Here is a 16,998-nt window from a genome sequence, read left to right on the forward strand (position 1 = left end):
GACTCGTGCCTCGCATTGTGTGATATGGCACTTTCCACTAGGGAGTACACAGCACGACTTGCAGCATCACTCTGTGTGCTATCCACAGCTATTCCCTTACGAGGCGCAGCTTTCCCACGCAATGCGCAGCATGCGCGCACGACTTCCCGCGCTTTACGATGTATACGCGCGCGCGCTTTCCCGCGCTTGAGCGCCCTATAGCGCCAGCCATCCAGAAGCATCCATCCACTGTCCACCAAGCTCTCTAGTGCGTATATTCCCATTTCTCTTATTTACATATCGTTCCACCTCTATTTTTACCATGGACCCTTACTTACATATATCTTTACATACCTACTCGGTAGCGCTTCGGCTCCGCATGACAGCGCTTAGGCGCCATATAAGCGCCAGCAGTACATATTATTAGACACTTTACTTTCCAACAAGAACTTTACCTCCCACTTACCACCCACATACTACCTAGGAGAACATAGTAGAAATCTATTCTTTGACACCTCGCGCTCGTATCTCTTGTCTAGTATCTAATCACCCCTTAAGCAAACTCACTCTTACTCTCTCTCATTACCGCTCACGCGCGCACGCTTCCCGCGCCTCGCGCGTACCTTCGCTTTCCCGCGCCTTGTGCGCACCTGCGCACTTTCTCGCGCTTCGCATCAGCCGACCAGTAGCGCCTTCGGCGCGCACTACTAGATCCTTGCTGCACTCGCTTCCCCTTTAGGGTCGAACGCACTTGTCGTCTCAAGTATAGCAGACTAGGCAACGCACGACCTCACAACATTTACAGATACAGTCTGGAGCATCATTTGTTCCTCACAGTATTGTTGTTTCTACACCGGTGAGCACATGAGTGGGAGTAGGACTGGCAAGCGCATGAGTGGGAGTAGGCTGGACTGTCGTTGTACTCATACTGGTGGAGGCAGTAGGCTGGGCTGTCGTTGTATTCAAACCGGTGTAGAGACTCATGCCTCTCATCGTGTGATATGGCAGTTTTCACTAGGGAGTACACAGCACGAACTTGCAGCATCACTCTGTATGCTATCCGCAGCTATTCCCTTATGAGGCGCAGCTTTCCCGCGCAAGGCGCAGCATGCGCGCACGACTTCCCGCGCTTTACTATGTATACGCGCGCGTGCTTTCCCGTGCTTGAGTGCCCTATAGCGCCAGCCATCCAGATGCATCCATCCACTGTCCACCAAGCTCTCTAGTGTGTATGTTCCCATTTGCCCTTATTTGCATATTGTTTCACCTTTATTTTTATCATGGACCCTTACTTACATACATATATCTTTGCATACTTTACTCGGTAGCGATTCGGCTCCGCATGACAGCGCTTAGGCGCCATATAAGCGCCAGCATTACATACCGAACTAACTTTCCAACCAACGAACTTCACCTCCCACTTACCCACTTACTACCTAGCAGAGTATAGTTGCAATCTATTCCTTGGCACCTCACACTCACATCTCTTGTCTTGCATCATATCACCACTTAAGCAAACTCACACTTACTCTCACTTGTTTCCGCTCACGCGCGCGCGCGCTTCCCGCGCCTCGCGCGTATCTTCGCTTTCCCACGCTTCGCATTGGCCGACCAGTAGCGCCTTCAGCGCCTACTACCAGATCCTTGCTGCACTCGCTTCCCCTTTAGGGTCAAACGCACTTGTCGTCTCAGGTATAGCAGACTAGGCAACGCGCGACCTTACAACATTTACAGATACAGTCTGGAGCTTCATTTGTTCCTCTCAGTATTGTTGTTTCTACACCGGTGAGGGCATGAGTGGAGGCAGTAGCCGGTGCCGTTTTATCTTCATCATTTTCATCATCACTTACGACAGTTTCGGCACTCTTGAATGCCTTCTTGTGCCGAGAACTATCGGAAGTCTGTACGTGCTTCTTCCCCTTGTCCGAACGAGTGCGCCGGCATTCTTCAGCAATTTCACCTTGCTCCAACTTCTCATTGCGCTCTTCAAGGAGTTTGAGATACTCATCTTCTTCCAGGCGCCTCCAATGGATGGCATTGGACTGCCATTTACGCAAGAGCATTTCCAGGTCTGGTAGAGCACTGGAGACACTGCTAAGGTTGACAAATGGTATGTTGTCGGGCCAACCTTCCACAATGACGAGGTACCGCTGAACCACGTTACGCCAGTAGTTCGCCCAATGCATCTTTGCCTTTGGATCCCTAGTAATCTCTTCTAGAGTAAGGTTGTAGTTAGTTACTAAGAACACAATGTAAATACATATGACATATGAAGAGTCTTGTTGATCTCGTTGCGAATTGCGCCCCGAATTGCCGAACTAGGTTTTTGATGGTTTTTTGCTGCACCTGAATGGTTTCAGCCAAGCTTCTATTTGACTTGAAATGATACCTACCTTGCATGCCTTGCACGTAAAATCCCTCCATCTTACTAACCAAATCCTGGCTATCAATGTTCATCACGGTACCCATAAAGTCGCTGACACCTTCGGTCACAAAGGCGACACCACGAAGCGGGCAATCTGTGGAACCACGTGTCATATAGAGAATAGTCTCCACGCCCGTAAGTTGGTGAGCTGGAAGATGTGTCAGTCAGTGCTGACAGCACGAATTTTATTTAAAAAAACACTTGCCTCGTTCTCGATAGCCTTGAGGGTATGAGTGACGTCGTTAACCTTTGCTTTAGCTGAGATGCGGATGCCACTGGTCTTGGTCTGCTTGTGTTCAGCATACTCAGCTAAAAGACTAGCTTTCTCGTCTTCCATGAGCTTGTGATATTTGGTGCGGTTTTCCTCGTCCTTCACAAGTTCTTGCAACACGGCCTTGCCTGTGCCTCCCCCTTTGCATGTTGTTAGTTGGTGCATGGCACATAATAGACAATCTCACCATTTGCCTTCCTGTCATTGCGCTTCTTCCAGCAGAATGTGTTCCATGCGTTTAACTTCAAACGTTGGTAGCACAGCATCCCACGGCCCATACATAATTCGTTCTGGACATGTCGAAAGCTTTTGTGATGGGAAGACGAAATAGATTTCATAGTCTCGTCGATCTCGGTCCAAGCACTGTGAAGATCAGTTTCGAAACGGCGGGATTTATCACGACGTTGAGCAGTAAGTGCCGCACGAGCCTCCTTGCTGAGGGTCACCTTGATGCAGCAACAAGGAGCTTGGACATGTTTGCAACTATGAGTCGCCATGAAGGACTGCAAAACCATCAGAGCAGTAAAATTCTCCGTTGTCTTCTCCATTTTCTGTGAATGGCTTTTTAAGTTGATTTTCTCTAGTGTGCTAACATAAGGACAAACAGATTGATCTACGAGAAGAACAGATAAAAAAGGTAAAGTGCACACAAAAAACTTAGGCTACCAACCACCCTGAAGACAGTAAAAAGCCATGAGAGGGGCGCCTGTGAAATACCAGAGTCAGTAACCTTAAGCAGCTAGTAGGAGGGAAGAACCTTGGTAATTACTGCCATACCCTGAAGATCTGCAAGGAGGGCGGTAGTGAGATTTGATGCCTCCTCGTACATCAGATTCCATTCGGAAGAGCAAAGTACAGCCTCCCGACGGCTGCTACGAACGGATCCGACTAGTTGGTGAAGCCGGAGAAGCACAGCATCATCCATTTTAAATCGGTCCATTATGGTGTCTGTGTGTGGGCCGATGCTAATTAATGGCGCCACCAAACACAGTGTCTCTACTTCAGGCCCAGAAACCTTCAAGCCCTCAGAAAGAAATACATCAGCATTCCAATGGCGTCGAATCTTGTTCTCTCCAGCTGAAGTGCTGACAGACGTAAGAGTATCCTTGTTCGCAAGGGCCCCTTCCGTACTGCAGATGATAGCAGTGTTTTGGACTCGGAGTTGACTTGGAGGTCGTGCTGAAACTGCTTAGAAGGATGTGCCGAACAATGAATGCATGCACCTGTGGCAGACATGGGTGCTGGCAAGTGGGGGGGTGCTGCAGGATTGACCTGACTTGCTGGGTCTTGTCAGTGTGAAACAACATGAGCTTGTGGGAGAGAGACAAGAAAAATGCCAACTTACAGTGATGCGGAGGGACGACACCCTCGACATGACAGCATTCTGTGAAATGTTGCAGGTGGGGAATCACAAACTCTTCAACAAAGGCCTGCGCCAACACTGACACATCTCCTCCCAGGCGCTCCAGAGTTTCGCGCAATTTGTGAGGCGTGATGTAAAGGTCCAGAGAGATGTGCTCTGGCAAAAGTGCTGCTGTGGCTTTAGAGCCGGGGCAGCGAATAAGAAGGGAAATCCCTCCATCAAGACGGTCTTGCATTACAATCTAGTCATTCTTCATTAGATTTGAACACTGTAAGATAGTTAGAACAGAATGACTCACTGCATCAAAAACATCCTGCAGCGCCGCCTCAACAAGCTCCTTGTGTGTGATAGACTTCTCGTCTGCTGATGTGTACGAGTTAAACACGATGTAGGAAGGATGAAGGCCACCACATTTTCTGGTATGGAAATGTGTGCCATCGATATGAGAATCGTGTCGGAGCAGCGCACGCGTTGCTGCCTGGCGTTCTGTGTTGCTAAAACCTTCAGCAAAGGAGTTGGGGTAGATTGCAGCAAGGCTGGCGAGCAAAAATTGAGGTCACATTGAGCTGGCAACATCATGCACGACAGTTTTGACCATGATGGATGTCAATAGCAAAGGCTGTCAAAGCGATTAGTATTACAGTCTTGTTATGTAGTGAGGCACCTACCGTAAGTGTTAGCATTTCGATACATAGATTCAATGCAATGCCAGTGGGTTCAAACATGATGCGATAGTAGTAGTTCAGCATTAGTTAGCAGCAAAGCCAACCATATATCAGATGTATTTCGGACAAGGTATGACTCTAATAGTTCATATCAGCCAAGCCAACCACAACCCAATTTATCAGATCTACCTGGGAGCCGTCCGTTCGAAAGCCAGCCACAACCCAATTTATCAGATCTACCTCCCGTCCATCTGAAAGCCAACCACAACCCAATTTATCAGATCTACCTGCCATTCAAGACCAACCACAACCCAATTTATTAGATTTACCATCCGTTCGAGAGCCAACCACAACCCAATTTATTAGATCTACCTCCCGTCCTCGAGAGCCAACCACAACCCAATTTATCAGATCTATCCTGTCTACCTCTTTTGTTCTCATCCGCTCAAGCTCGTTCTGTTAACATATGATGATCAATTGAATTTACTTTACATAAACAGCGCAGCTAGTCTGTAGTAGAAAGTAGATAACTAGCAAAGTCCTCTGTAATTCGTGCTTGATCCTCATGCTCAATGTCATTCCCACCATCTGATTCAAAAGATATAATATCATCCAAGTCGAGTTGAATCTTGAGGCCTTCTCCGTCAATACCAGCGGTGGAGATTCCTATAAGTCATTAGTAAGGGCATTAAGATCACGGAGTCTACAGACCAGCATGTGGTGATGAACTTGTTGCCTCTGACTGATTGTGCGGTGACAATGAAGGACTTCCAAGCCGGACACCAATGCCCCGTCTGCCTGAAAACATACGCTGCGACTCCAGTTGACCTAATCGGAACAGATGCATGGCATTGACTGCAGCACGCGCTTGATAACGATGTTTCAACTCCAGTGCCAGCGTGTGATCTAGCTCCAGGAGCCGACGAATGGTTGCAATGGTTTTAACTTCTTCATCATGAATTGCTGTGCACAGACGATGGACTTCAACATTGAGATGCTGAATTTCTTCACGAGCGCGTTGAAGCTTGAAGTATTTCATGGTGGCTTCACGATGAGCAGGCGCAGTCCAATCGTGATCACGAATGTCAGTACATGAGTGCCGCAAGAGGTCAAACTCGCCAAGGAAGCTATATTCAACAATGTCTTTCCATGCCAGTGTCGGCCGGGGGGGGGGGACCAAAGCAGTGGCCTGGGTGTTGTAACGGTTGATGGCATTCCAAATAGCATCAGAACGTCGTTGGAGGGCTTTGCTAATTTGCTGCCGTAGTTTGTACCCTAGAACACACTACAATTAAATCTTAAAAATGCAGCACACACAAATCAATTACCTGTGCCAGATAGTGAAAGTTTTGATAACTCAAATAAGCGCATGATGACAAGGCGCTCCAGATCGTCAAGCGCCGAACGATACTTCAGGAGTGAGGCTTCTTCTCGAAATTTATTGTAATGTTCGCTTCCGATCTCCCACCGTTTGTCAATACCGAGCTGAGTCTCCAAATGAGCTGCTAAACCTTCCGTGTTCTGGAGCTTGGAGTATGCCGTATCCACTCGGACCCGAGCTTGGTTGAGAGCAACATGCATATCATTCAAGCTGCCAGTGTGAATTTCAATGAGCAAGCGATTTGCTGCTTCTCGAGCTAAGTCCCATTCTCGTCTTATTTTAACCGTGAATTAACATACAATGAGTGAAAATCAACAAGACTCACTGGCACTCGGTAAGTTCATCAAGTACACCAATGTAGCGGATACTGAGATGATCCTTCACCGGTGTCTGTTTTAGCTCATCGAGATATTTGCGCTCTTGTGCATGAAAACGAGTGAAGTCAGTGTCAGTGAGGTTAAGAGCATCTTTAATGGCAGAGAGTTCTGCTGTTAGAGTCCGAATATCTGCCAAGGCCTCTTGATAGTGATTCCGTAGAAAGATACCTGGCAGGGGAATCACGTTAAATAATTTGAGTAGATATCCGTAAACATAAAACTTACTCAGGGCCGCATATTTATCATCATCCCAAAATGCGAAATGCTGCTCGATTGATTGATGTCGATGAAAGGGGTTAGCATGCCGAGTGCTTCGTGCGAGCTCGTTTGATGAGGAAAATACATGTTCGCATCCCTCACCCTCTGTATGTCCAGTGCCTTCAATATACATAGGATGCCAGTCTAACTGGCATCGTCGATTATGGGCGTGGCCATGGAATGCTCCTACCATCATCCGCAAGTTGAGGGAACTAGCACGTTGTCCTAACGTACTATTTGCCAGTGTCTTGGCAAACGCGCAGCCGATGTCGTATGCGCAGGCACCATTTTGCCCATAAACTGTTAGCAGGCGCTCAATGATGGCCAAAGGATATTTAGCGCTAGACTTGTAAGTTAGGATAGGTTAGATGAAGAATTTTAGATGTCGTACAGTTCACCGCTTTTGACCATATCGCAAGCGAGAAGGACAAACCGATGGCGGCATGCAGCAATAAAGATCCCAGATTCATCGAATATGGCAAACATCCGTTTACGTTGTTCTGGACCGGCATTTCGCCACCGGTCAACACAAGTGAATGGAGGTGAGGATTCATTTGGAGGCACGATGTCTTGCCAATCATCATTATTTGTCGCCGTATTCTATTTATTGTTGAGCTCAGTGTCATAGACGAAGATGAACAGTGAAGACTTACTAGTCGTCCCCTCACATCATCCTTGAAACCATCAACAATTGTACGGTCAAGCCAATAGTCGGTGCGGAACTTGCGCAAATCACCTCGTGTGGTGCTGCCATCTATCGACAATGACCATCGTTTTAAGCTATTATTACCGTCGATCGTCACTAGCCACTCAAAGGTGAGATTGTCCTCATCCTCTAATTTGTAGAAACAGCAAGGGCAGGAGTTGAGAAGGCGCCAGTTAGGTGTATTGCAGTCAAGTGCTTCATTGATAAGGGAGTCGACACGATGTATGATTTCGAGGTACACGTCGTAAGCGTCTGAAAACTGCGTGTTGAGATATGATCTATACGGAATCTGAAAGATTTTGTAATCAATTAGTACATAACAGCAACAGAACAAATAGTATAACGTACATTGTGAAGATGGCATAAAGCCTTACATTGAGCTTGAATACTGAATCGGGGACAAGTGCGATGAGACTGTCGATATGTAGCAAGGGTGCGGATGGAGACAGCGACAGTTGGGTATAGCGGAGAGCAGCCCAAGTAACCATGATATATAAGGGTTTCATTTGGATATGTGTGGGATGGTAGAGGTCGTAGAGACATGCACTTTCGACCTGGACAATGTTAATTATAAAGCCCAGAAAAATGCCAGGCACTTACTAAAGACGTCAATCAAGTCAATATTCTTGAGAGATAGTGAATCATCGTCGAGTGTGGGTTCCTCCAAGGGATTATGTGGCATACCGTCACCGCGATCTCGCGCGCGATAGGTCAAATAAACCTCCACTAGACGGTTAATCTGAATGTCCCAATTTGCATTTTGGATTTGAATGCGATCAGTACGAGTTTGCGGGTCTACATAGCGGCTGAAAATATATGAGCATCACATCAGTAGGTACAAGTAAGACACTGTTGAAAGTTGAATACCATCCTGAGATATTGGCCATTTGTTGAGCCAAACTTTCAAATGCCTCGTACTCTCCACCTTTGTGACTGAGCTCTACTTCCTCATTGCCAGGCGGTGCACCATAAGGTATACTCTCCAGCTGCATGTCAACACTAGTCTCAGCAAACATGCTCTCAACAATGTCTTGATCATCGTTGGACATGTCTGCAAAAAATAAGAAGGATATATGATAGTCAGACAGAAGGCACGCACCTTGTATGTGCAATCGTCGCTTCGCATCAGTCTCCTCTTTTCTCTGCCCTTGTTTCCCAGCTGTCAGTACCCCAGACGTTCGAATTGAGCATTTGAATCCATGAGTAGTCGCGGCCTTGGAGAGTCCAGCAACTTTCCTCGAAGATCCACCAAACATGGGCCGTCTGCTGAAAACTGAGACTGAGGGTAAGGAGAGCGCTGGGCGCCAAGGTTGATGAGGGTGGGAGGACTGAAAGAAAGAGCCACGTAAGCTGATGAGGGCCACCTGCTGAGACTGAGCATGAGGAGAGCATAGGGCGCAGAGGTTGAGGTTGACGAGAGTAGGAGGGCCACAGGGAAAGAGTCGTGGAGGCTGGCGAGGGCCGCAGGAGATCTGTACAATGGCCAGAATAGGCTGATGGCCATAGGAGGGCCGTTGTATGGTAGTGATAGCGGTAGAGGGCACTGGCAATGATGATGAACACTGGTAAGGGGCGTGAGAACTGCACTTCAGAGAAACAGGTACGTTTACCGAAAGCATAGAGGGCATGGGAGCACAACATCGGGCGGGATATGGCATTACCAAGCTTCTGCTAGAGAAATACCTTAAGGTCTGGGGGGATTTGGGACAGCATTTAACACTGGTGTTGGATATTATCGTAACTAAGTGTAATAATACTTGGTGATATGCGTAATCACCCAGTATAGTAAAGCTTACCTATTGGGAAGGTCAGGTGGTGAATTGATGAGTGTTAAGAACGTGCTCAAGGGTCGGATCTGAAGGGCTTGGCTTCAGCTCGTGCGCTGCGCCCCTTACCCGAGTATGTGCCCCTAACTTCCGAGGGTTGTCGAACGATGTCCGAAGGTTACCGGACGATGTCCGGAGGGCGTCGGGCAATGTCCGGAGTCCGATGTCCGATGCGCGGGAATTCCGGCGGACGTTCGGAAACAAGAGATAAGACTAATCCGGACGAAGTCCGAACTAGAAAGGAAACAGCGGAGGACTACCAGAGGTAGAGGCGGAGGTGACAAGTCTATAGGAGTCGATCCTAAGATGAGCGGAGGTCGACGAGAGAGAAACTCAAGTCAGACGGAGGAGAGAATGAGCAGAGTCTAAGATGATATTCGAACTAAGGATGTACATAGATTCTACAGGGTTTATATACTACTGAGGACTTATCGGAGAACAGAGATGCGCAGTCTGAAGCTATACAAAGCTGTGGACGGAGCATATAGAAAAGTCAAACGCTAGTCTATCGGAAAATAGTAAATGAACCCGGAGATTAGAACAGATGAAAATAAAGGCGGAAATGAAATGAGGTACGGAAAATGATATAGTCTAACTGGAGTAGGAACGTACAAAGGGATAAGGCACAGAAGTTAGACGTGGGTCGGATCCAGACATAGATAGACGTCGGCCAGATCCGGACTTCCGGAAATGATGTGTGTGATAGGTCCGGGTCCGGAACGCGGGATATGACAATGAGTCTGTGATATTGTACCCGTGGTAACTATAGAAGGATATAATTCTGCTCCTAGTAAATATGGCAATATATACTGTGATAAACTCTTGACATGAAGTAAGTATTGTGTAGCTCAGAGAATGGATCCACTCTTGGGATACCCCTCGCAAAGAAGACTTGATGCAAAACTTCATGTCAGCGGAAGTATCAAAAGAATTGGATGACATTCTACTACCACATATTGCTTCGCTTCAGAAGCTCCTTGACAGTCCAGACTTGAACCAATATGGTGCGGAGGCATACCCGTGATAGACTACTAGTGCTGCCACGGTCCGGTTCTCTGCGGTTCAGTCCATGGTTCTCGCGCCAGCCAGAACCAGACCGGAAAACAGTTCTCGGTTCTAGATCTTCCCAAACAGTCCAGTTCTGGTTCGACCTTCCCGAACCATTCCGAACCCCGAACCCATTGTCAACTTCAACTTCAACTTCAACTTCAACTTCAACTTCAACTTCAACTATGACGACGTCGGTCTCTATGTCGACGTCAAAGTGTCATCTTCTGGATTTGCACTATTGGTTAATTAGGCTACCTTTAGCCTTTTTGAAGGTTAGTACTAATCAATCGCCATTGTCACCGCTTGCTATCAATTGCCCATCTCGTGATACCGCCAATCTCCACACCCGATTGCGATGCCCTTCCATCTTCTTCAACACAACACCTGTCTTCAAGTCCCATAGACGAAGTGTCTTGTCGTCCGAGCCCGTAACCATCCGACGTTTACCAGGGAAAACTGTGACTATAGTTATGTGTTCTTCATGGCCTTTGAACCATCGCAGGGGAGTGGTGATTGTAATGAGCTCCGACATTTTACTGGATGTTGATGGTATGGAATATGGATGAGGCTCAACTTTGGAGGGATTATGTCTTTCTCTAAGCTGCAGAGGGTGTATGGTGCGTTTTATGGTGCTTCACAGCTGGCCTCATTTCAATAGACGCCCAGGACAAGATTCTAAGGCTGTTCGTGCCTACGCCTCCATTATCGTAATGCACCCACCCTATTGCCATACCCGCTGTCCTCGACAGTATGCACATCTGCAGTGCATACATGCGTCCGACTCTTGTCTTTGCAGCTTTCAGAATGTATCTCATCACACCAAGCCGAGCAGTCCGTGCTTTCTAGCGCTCGAATCTGACTGTCTATCCTGCATGAATACCGTTGTTTTTTGTATCTAGCAGCTACTCCAGCTTATCACCACGTTACTCCTTTGAATGCATGTATATAGCTTACTGCAATATCACTTCTCCATCCAATAGATTCCCAGATCCTTGTGTGCACAAAATGCAACCAAATTCCGTGGCACAGCCTCGGAATCTCCTCACCATCGCCACACTGCTAATGGCTGCATCTCACTGTGATGCCCTCCATATCCCTAAAGCATGCAAATCCTCACTACAGAGGTTGGAAGAACTATACCGTGCAGCAGGCTCACCACTGAAAATTTTCGGGTTCGGTTCGAGTTCGGACCGCAAAAAAACCGAACCGGACCACAGAGAACGGTTCTCTGTGGTCTGGTTCGGGGTCCGAAGATTTTGCCGAACCGGACCATGGACCGGTTCTCGGTTCTCATCCAGGACCCTCTGAACCGGACCGAACTGGACCACGGCAGCACTATAGACTACATCTTGTGATCGAAGAAGAAGCCAGATGGTGTGGGTGCATACAGCATACCATTTTGTGGTGACATCTCATCTCACAAGTATGCCAAAATTGCACATTGGTTCTCGGAGAATATTCCTGGTGTTTCCAGTCAAGTCGAAAAATGGCTTGGTGATATGCCTTTGGTGCATGCTTTCACTCTCGTGGTTGCTCATTGAAAGGCCAGTGATTTCGAAAAACGCATTGAAGCTCAAAATGAAGAATGGAACGATAGCATGCTGTTGAAGATGGCTTGGGCTGATCTCATGATAAGCTATCCTACCAATAGCTTCATGGGTGACGTCGACCTCGAGTGTCTGACCGCACTAGAAGCAAGGATGTTCAAGGATTCCGAAGAAGCAGGACCTGCAGGCAACCAGCAGTGGGGTTTGGATGCTGGCCAACATCACAGGCAATGGAATGTGTATCTCGGAATTCCTGATAAATGGGTTTCTGCAAGAGATTATAGCGAGAGTGAACTTGAAGTGAGGAAGACATTACCTGCTCTGTTCGATAGATATCTAACTTATGTGATTGACAACGCGGCCCCTTATTCAGTGATAACTCTGATGCTACATCTTTGGAGTCTGCAGACGAGCTATCCGAAACTGTAGTTCCTTCTCTGCCGGCCGAAGAATGTCTGCCCATTAAACGTCGACATCAGCAAACTAGTGGGCCCTTGTACAAGTTTGTACAAGCCTCACAAGCCCACAGCTAAGTCCCTGCTGTACAGGCTTGCACAAACTGTACAAGGTCACCTTGTACTCTTTGTAAAGCTTGTGGGCTTGTGGATTTTCAACCACAAAGGCCAAAAGAAGGGTCACCAGACTGTGTTACAGGTCACACAACATGTCACATCAGGTGATATTATTCACACATTATAATTTGCATTTCATAGGAATTGAACCCAAGACCTCAGCAATTACAAGTCACTGCAGAAACGAGAAAATAGTTGGACCCTAATCAGAGGGAGACAGCGCGTATAATACGACTCTAAACATACCTAGCTTATAATCAGACAAAAATCCGACATGTCACAAATTTTGTTCGCTCGGTCTGAAGCAACATGAGTAAACAAACACTTTTCCAACTTCGTTAACACATCTTTTCCGACCTCCGTTTATTCTCTTCAAATACATGCTATTCCACCACAAACCAGCCCCGGAAATCTAACCTTTCGACGTCTGTTTAAGTTGTACTTAAAGCAAAGTAGGTTTTTCAAAAATTTCTCTAAGTCCCATGTTACAGCTTGTACTTACTACTTGCGCTATGGCAGCCTGCGATGCAATTAAGCTCGAGCTGCCCGTGAATGTGAAAACATTTAAATTCACTTTCGAGTGCAGAACACCAGGACCCGTAGTAAGTACCTTGCGCAAATAAACTGATGCCAACTAATTTTCTTTGCAGACCATTGAAATATCTATCCGAAAGCCTCTCCAGATGCTAAGCCCACAAGCAGGTACTGTCAAGGGTCCTGACATCAGTGGCATACATCTTCATTTGCATTACTGAATAGCACATCTTTTAGAAACATACTAGTGCTCAAGCGCTCGTTAGTACTGGGCCACTAGTTGACGATAGCGAAACAGAACCAGAGTCAGAACCAGAGACTAAAGATGAGCCTGCCACACCAGCAGAATTTTATCGCTGGTACAACACGGTATGTAATAGATTATTTTCTATGTACTCTCCACTATTTGCTGACTTTGGCCTCAGAAAAAAAAAGAAAATCCCGCATTTGATGAATACTAGTAGCATAAGATAGACTTTTAGTTGTAAAGTAGGAGCGCGGTTTCTGTCATGAGACATCTGCGATGCATTCACATGACCCCACTATATTGCAATGCGCGCAAGTTTCTGACTAGGTTGTCGCCAACATGCCTACTGTCCGCTGCTGCTGCAAAACAAACAACTGTCATGGAGCTCTCGTCCCAGCACACACCACTTGTGCACATGAGCGTGCAGATCTACGCAACCGAACTACTTCTGAACAGGGTAACTTCAAGCGTGTCAGTGAACGCATCATCCTAGGTGCTCATGAAGATGCTGGACCCGTTCTGCGAGGGTTTGCAGTTCTGTTACACGAAACTCCAGCTTCAATATCTCCAAACATTGAGTTTTACGACTTCCCTCCGGATTTGGATGATACGCTGCTGGACACTGGGTTTCTTGAGCCTGAGGACCTTGGCTCTGTGAAACCAGGGGATCCATTGCCCTATCTTGGCTGCAACATTCGGAGTCCTGAGACCTTGCTTGCTGCCGTTGACCATTTCGACAGATACAATGCGGCTACAGCTGCTGGCTCACGTCCTTTGACTCCCCATGATGCCCACAATCTCCCACCAGATCAAGAAGAGCATGAACTCCAATACCAGCTCCAGCAGGCCATAAAACACACTGAAGAAAATCCAGATCTTGATCAGGACCTTGATCCTGATGCAAATCCTCTTGAAGACATTGACGAGTACCAGGACATACTAGGCGAAGCTCAACCTGCTGAAGATGATCCCGATCCTTTCTTTATTTCAGATGGACTTTGTGCAGAAGACACAACCGATATCATGCATCTCCCAGGTCACCTTGTCTCAATATACACAGTCGTGTCATGGCTGCACCTACAGTTCCACCTCCCAAAAGTTGCATGCAATGCACTGCTGGCCATCTTCGCATGTATTCTACTCACCCTTTCACCCAATATCGAACCTCCATTTGTCACCCTGCAATCCAGCAATCGCGTACTCGGCATCAACAAACCTATATATACTCTCCCCATTTGTCTATCATGTCATAACGTGTTTCCACCTGCATGCTCCCCGCATTCTCATGATCAATGTACCTTGTGCAATGAGGACCTCTTCCTACCTGACGAGACTGCATGCGGCAACCAGCGCTCCCTCAAGTCACCACTCGTCAAATACCCTTACCTCCCGCTCTCAGATCAGATCAAGTCACTACTCAAAGTTCCGGGCCTCGAATCTCTCCTTGATGGCTGGCGTTCTAAGCCATGAGCTCCAAATCAGTACATTGATATATTTGACGGCGGTGTATGCAAGACTAAACTGAAGGCACCGGATGGTAAACTTTTTTTTTCAAACCTTCCCCATGAAAAAGCTGGTCCAGATGGAGAACTACGTATCGGTGTGAATCTTGGTGTCGACTGGTGAGCTTTCAACATGTTCCTTGTTTTGGTTTGCGCTGACTTTCAATCAATAAGGTTCTCATATATACGAAGTAATATAGCGCCATCACATTCATCGTGTCCGACTTCCTTTTCCATCTGCAACCTTCCACCAGAATATTGGTGAGTTCTCAGCAGGACGATTTGATTGTACAACACCATCTAACATGTCTATAGGTATCGCACATCTAATTTGATGTGCACCAGTATTCTCCCTGGCCCCAAGGAACAGAATCCAGACCAAATCCAATGGTTTCTCAGCCCAATCGTTTCAGACCTCCTTCGATTATGGAAAGACGGCATCAAAGTACCTACTGAATCATGTCCTCAAGGTATGTCCCCCCACTTGCAAATGTTTCATTCACCTCTCATTCACCAACTTTGTATCTTCATCATAGGACGACTTGTTCGTGTCATTTTGGTGGCCGTCGTCTGTGATAAGCCTGCTGTGCATAAGATTGGGGGCTTTGCTTCACATTCACATACTCACTTCTGTACAGCGTGCTGGATCAACATTGCCAACAAAGACAAACCATCAGCCTTTACTGACAGAGGTAAGTAACTCTCTTGTATTGATTCTATGCTAAATCAGTGACCTGCCCAGCGTTTAAAGCTCGGACAAACGAAGAGCATCGTGAACTGGGAGAACGATATCGTAATCTCACTACCGCTAATGCTCGCAAGAATTTCGTCAAGGAATTTGCGACCAGATACACGCAACTATCTAGACTTCCCTACTTCAACATCATTGAACAGGTAATTATTGACCCTATGCATAATTTGTTTCTCGGTAAGCACATTCTCATTGCACATTACATTTGTTTGATGCATGATCAGGCCTCGTAAAGACCCACTTCTACAATATCTGGGTCCAAAGTAAGATACTTCGACCTACACATGAACTCCAGACACTGCATGAGATGCTTGCCGATGTACGTGTTTTCAGTATCTCTGCCTATGGTCCTACTAACTAGTACGGTCATATTAAGTTCATTGTTCCTGGATCATGTGGCCGACTGCCCACAGATATAGGGATGCCATCAGGAGGTTCTTTCACTGCGGATCAATGGCTCCTTCTTGCAACCGCTTACGGTCCAATAATTGTAAGTTTATCTATACTGTTTATCTATGTGCCAGCGCAGTAGCTGAAATACTTCATAGATACCTCAGTTGTGGTCTACCTGTCTACCATCTGACGGTGATGACCAAATTCTGTATCAGTGAGTCGCTATGATACAGAAATTGGAGAACAAAAAGGAAGCAGATGCTACTCGCAAACTTGACGACAGGAACGCACTTGCAGAGGCCAAAAAACGTGGTAAGGAAGCTTTCGAAGCCGAGAAAGCTCGCATAGCCAGGGACAAGGTTGCTGCAGCTGAGGCCAAAACCCAGGAGAAGCTTCGACTCACAGCTATCAAACAGGCTGAGAAGGTGCGACTTGCTGCCGAGAAAAAGGCCAAGGCTGTTCAGAGAAAGGTATGAGTTCAATGTGTATCTGATTTGTCGCTGATTATTCGAAGGGCAAACGGAAAGCCACTGAGCAAAATGTCGAAGGTCTGCCTGAAGGTCAGCCCTGATCCCAGCCACCACCAACATCAAATGCAACAGCTCAGTTTCTCGACCAAGAGCCGGACGATGGAGATTCTGAACCCACTAACATCAAATTCTCCCTTCACCCCGACGATCCTGCAAACTTCTTGAAGTTGTCTGCTGCACTCCGAATATTAATCAAACATCAAATCTGCGATCGTGAACTTGACCATGCAGACCGCCTCCTTCGTGAATATTGTTCGGAGCTTATCAACATAAGTCTCTCTACCTTTACCAAAGTCTCCACTAATGTCTCTTATTTCAAAGTTATATGGCTCTGCAGTGATTAAACCTAATCACCACTACGCTACACATGTTGTTGAATGCACTTGCAATTTTGGCCCTCTTCATGATTTTTGGACTTTCCTTTTCGAACGGCTGAATAAAGTCCTGAAATCATTCAAGACCAATAACCATGCAAATGGTGAGCTGGAGACAACATTCTTCACCGAGTTTCAGAGGACATGTCACATAGGACAGATGGTAATGGTCTCTTTTGTTATACTTTTGCAACTTACTACAATATTTCATACTTTCAGACTTTTTCTTTACTCAATCACAGCAAGA

The 16,998-nt window shown here is 46.7% G+C and overlaps 5 protein-coding genes across 5 annotated transcripts; 2 read left to right on the top strand and 3 right to left on the bottom strand.

Annotated features, from left to right (window-relative positions):
• Window positions 1–1,667: 1,667 nt before the first annotated feature.
• Window positions 1,668–3,172, bottom strand: HD556DRAFT_1241544 (uncharacterized protein; the record flags this gene model as incomplete). Its single annotated transcript, XM_041298209.1, has 5 exons — window positions 1,668–2,189; window positions 2,240–2,325; window positions 2,373–2,552; window positions 2,606–2,815; window positions 2,863–3,172. The coding sequence occupies 5 exons, from the start codon at window positions 3,170–3,172 to the stop codon at window positions 1,668–1,670; spliced, it is 1,308 nt and encodes a 435-aa protein (XP_041157866.1).
• A 939-nt stretch (window positions 3,173–4,111) lies between these two features.
• Window positions 4,112–4,591, bottom strand: HD556DRAFT_1194929 (uncharacterized protein; the record flags this gene model as incomplete). The annotated part of the gene is made up of 2 exons (XM_041296257.1): window positions 4,112–4,279; window positions 4,337–4,591. Coding segments are annotated over 2 exons (423 nt in total), but the record flags the coding sequence as incomplete, so codon positions are not given.
• Window positions 4,592–5,208: 617 nt separating this feature from the next.
• HD556DRAFT_1433138 (uncharacterized protein) lies at window positions 5,209–7,968 on the bottom strand (the record flags this gene model as incomplete). The annotated part of the gene is made up of 8 exons (XM_041305195.1): window positions 5,209–5,369; window positions 5,487–5,978; window positions 6,032–6,294; window positions 6,410–6,629; window positions 6,687–7,060; window positions 7,111–7,319; window positions 7,373–7,714; window positions 7,774–7,968. The coding sequence occupies 8 exons, from the start codon at window positions 7,966–7,968 to the stop codon at window positions 5,209–5,211; spliced, it is 2,256 nt and encodes a 751-aa protein (XP_041157868.1).
• A 2,110-nt stretch (window positions 7,969–10,078) lies between these two features.
• On the top strand, window positions 10,079–10,551 carry HD556DRAFT_1310264 (uncharacterized protein; the record flags this gene model as incomplete). The annotated part of the gene is made up of 3 exons (XM_041300387.1): window positions 10,079–10,083; window positions 10,104–10,255; window positions 10,391–10,551. The coding sequence occupies 3 exons, from the start codon at window positions 10,079–10,081 to the stop codon at window positions 10,549–10,551; spliced, it is 318 nt and encodes a 105-aa protein (XP_041157869.1).
• A 1,141-nt stretch (window positions 10,552–11,692) lies between these two features.
• Window positions 11,693–12,106, top strand: HD556DRAFT_1221885 (uncharacterized protein; the record flags this gene model as incomplete). The annotated part of the gene is given in 2 exon segments (XM_041296821.1): window positions 11,693–11,830; window positions 11,846–12,106. Coding segments are annotated over 2 exon segments (399 nt in total), but the record flags the coding sequence as incomplete, so codon positions are not given.
• Window positions 12,107–16,998: the final 4,892 nt, after the last annotated feature.

The sequence above is a fragment of the Suillus plorans genome, assembly GCF_016647745.1.
Source record: "Suillus plorans strain S12 chromosome Unknown HD556scaffold_46, whole genome shotgun sequence".
NCBI lineage: Eukaryota > Fungi > Basidiomycota > Agaricomycetes > Boletales > Suillaceae > Suillus > Suillus plorans.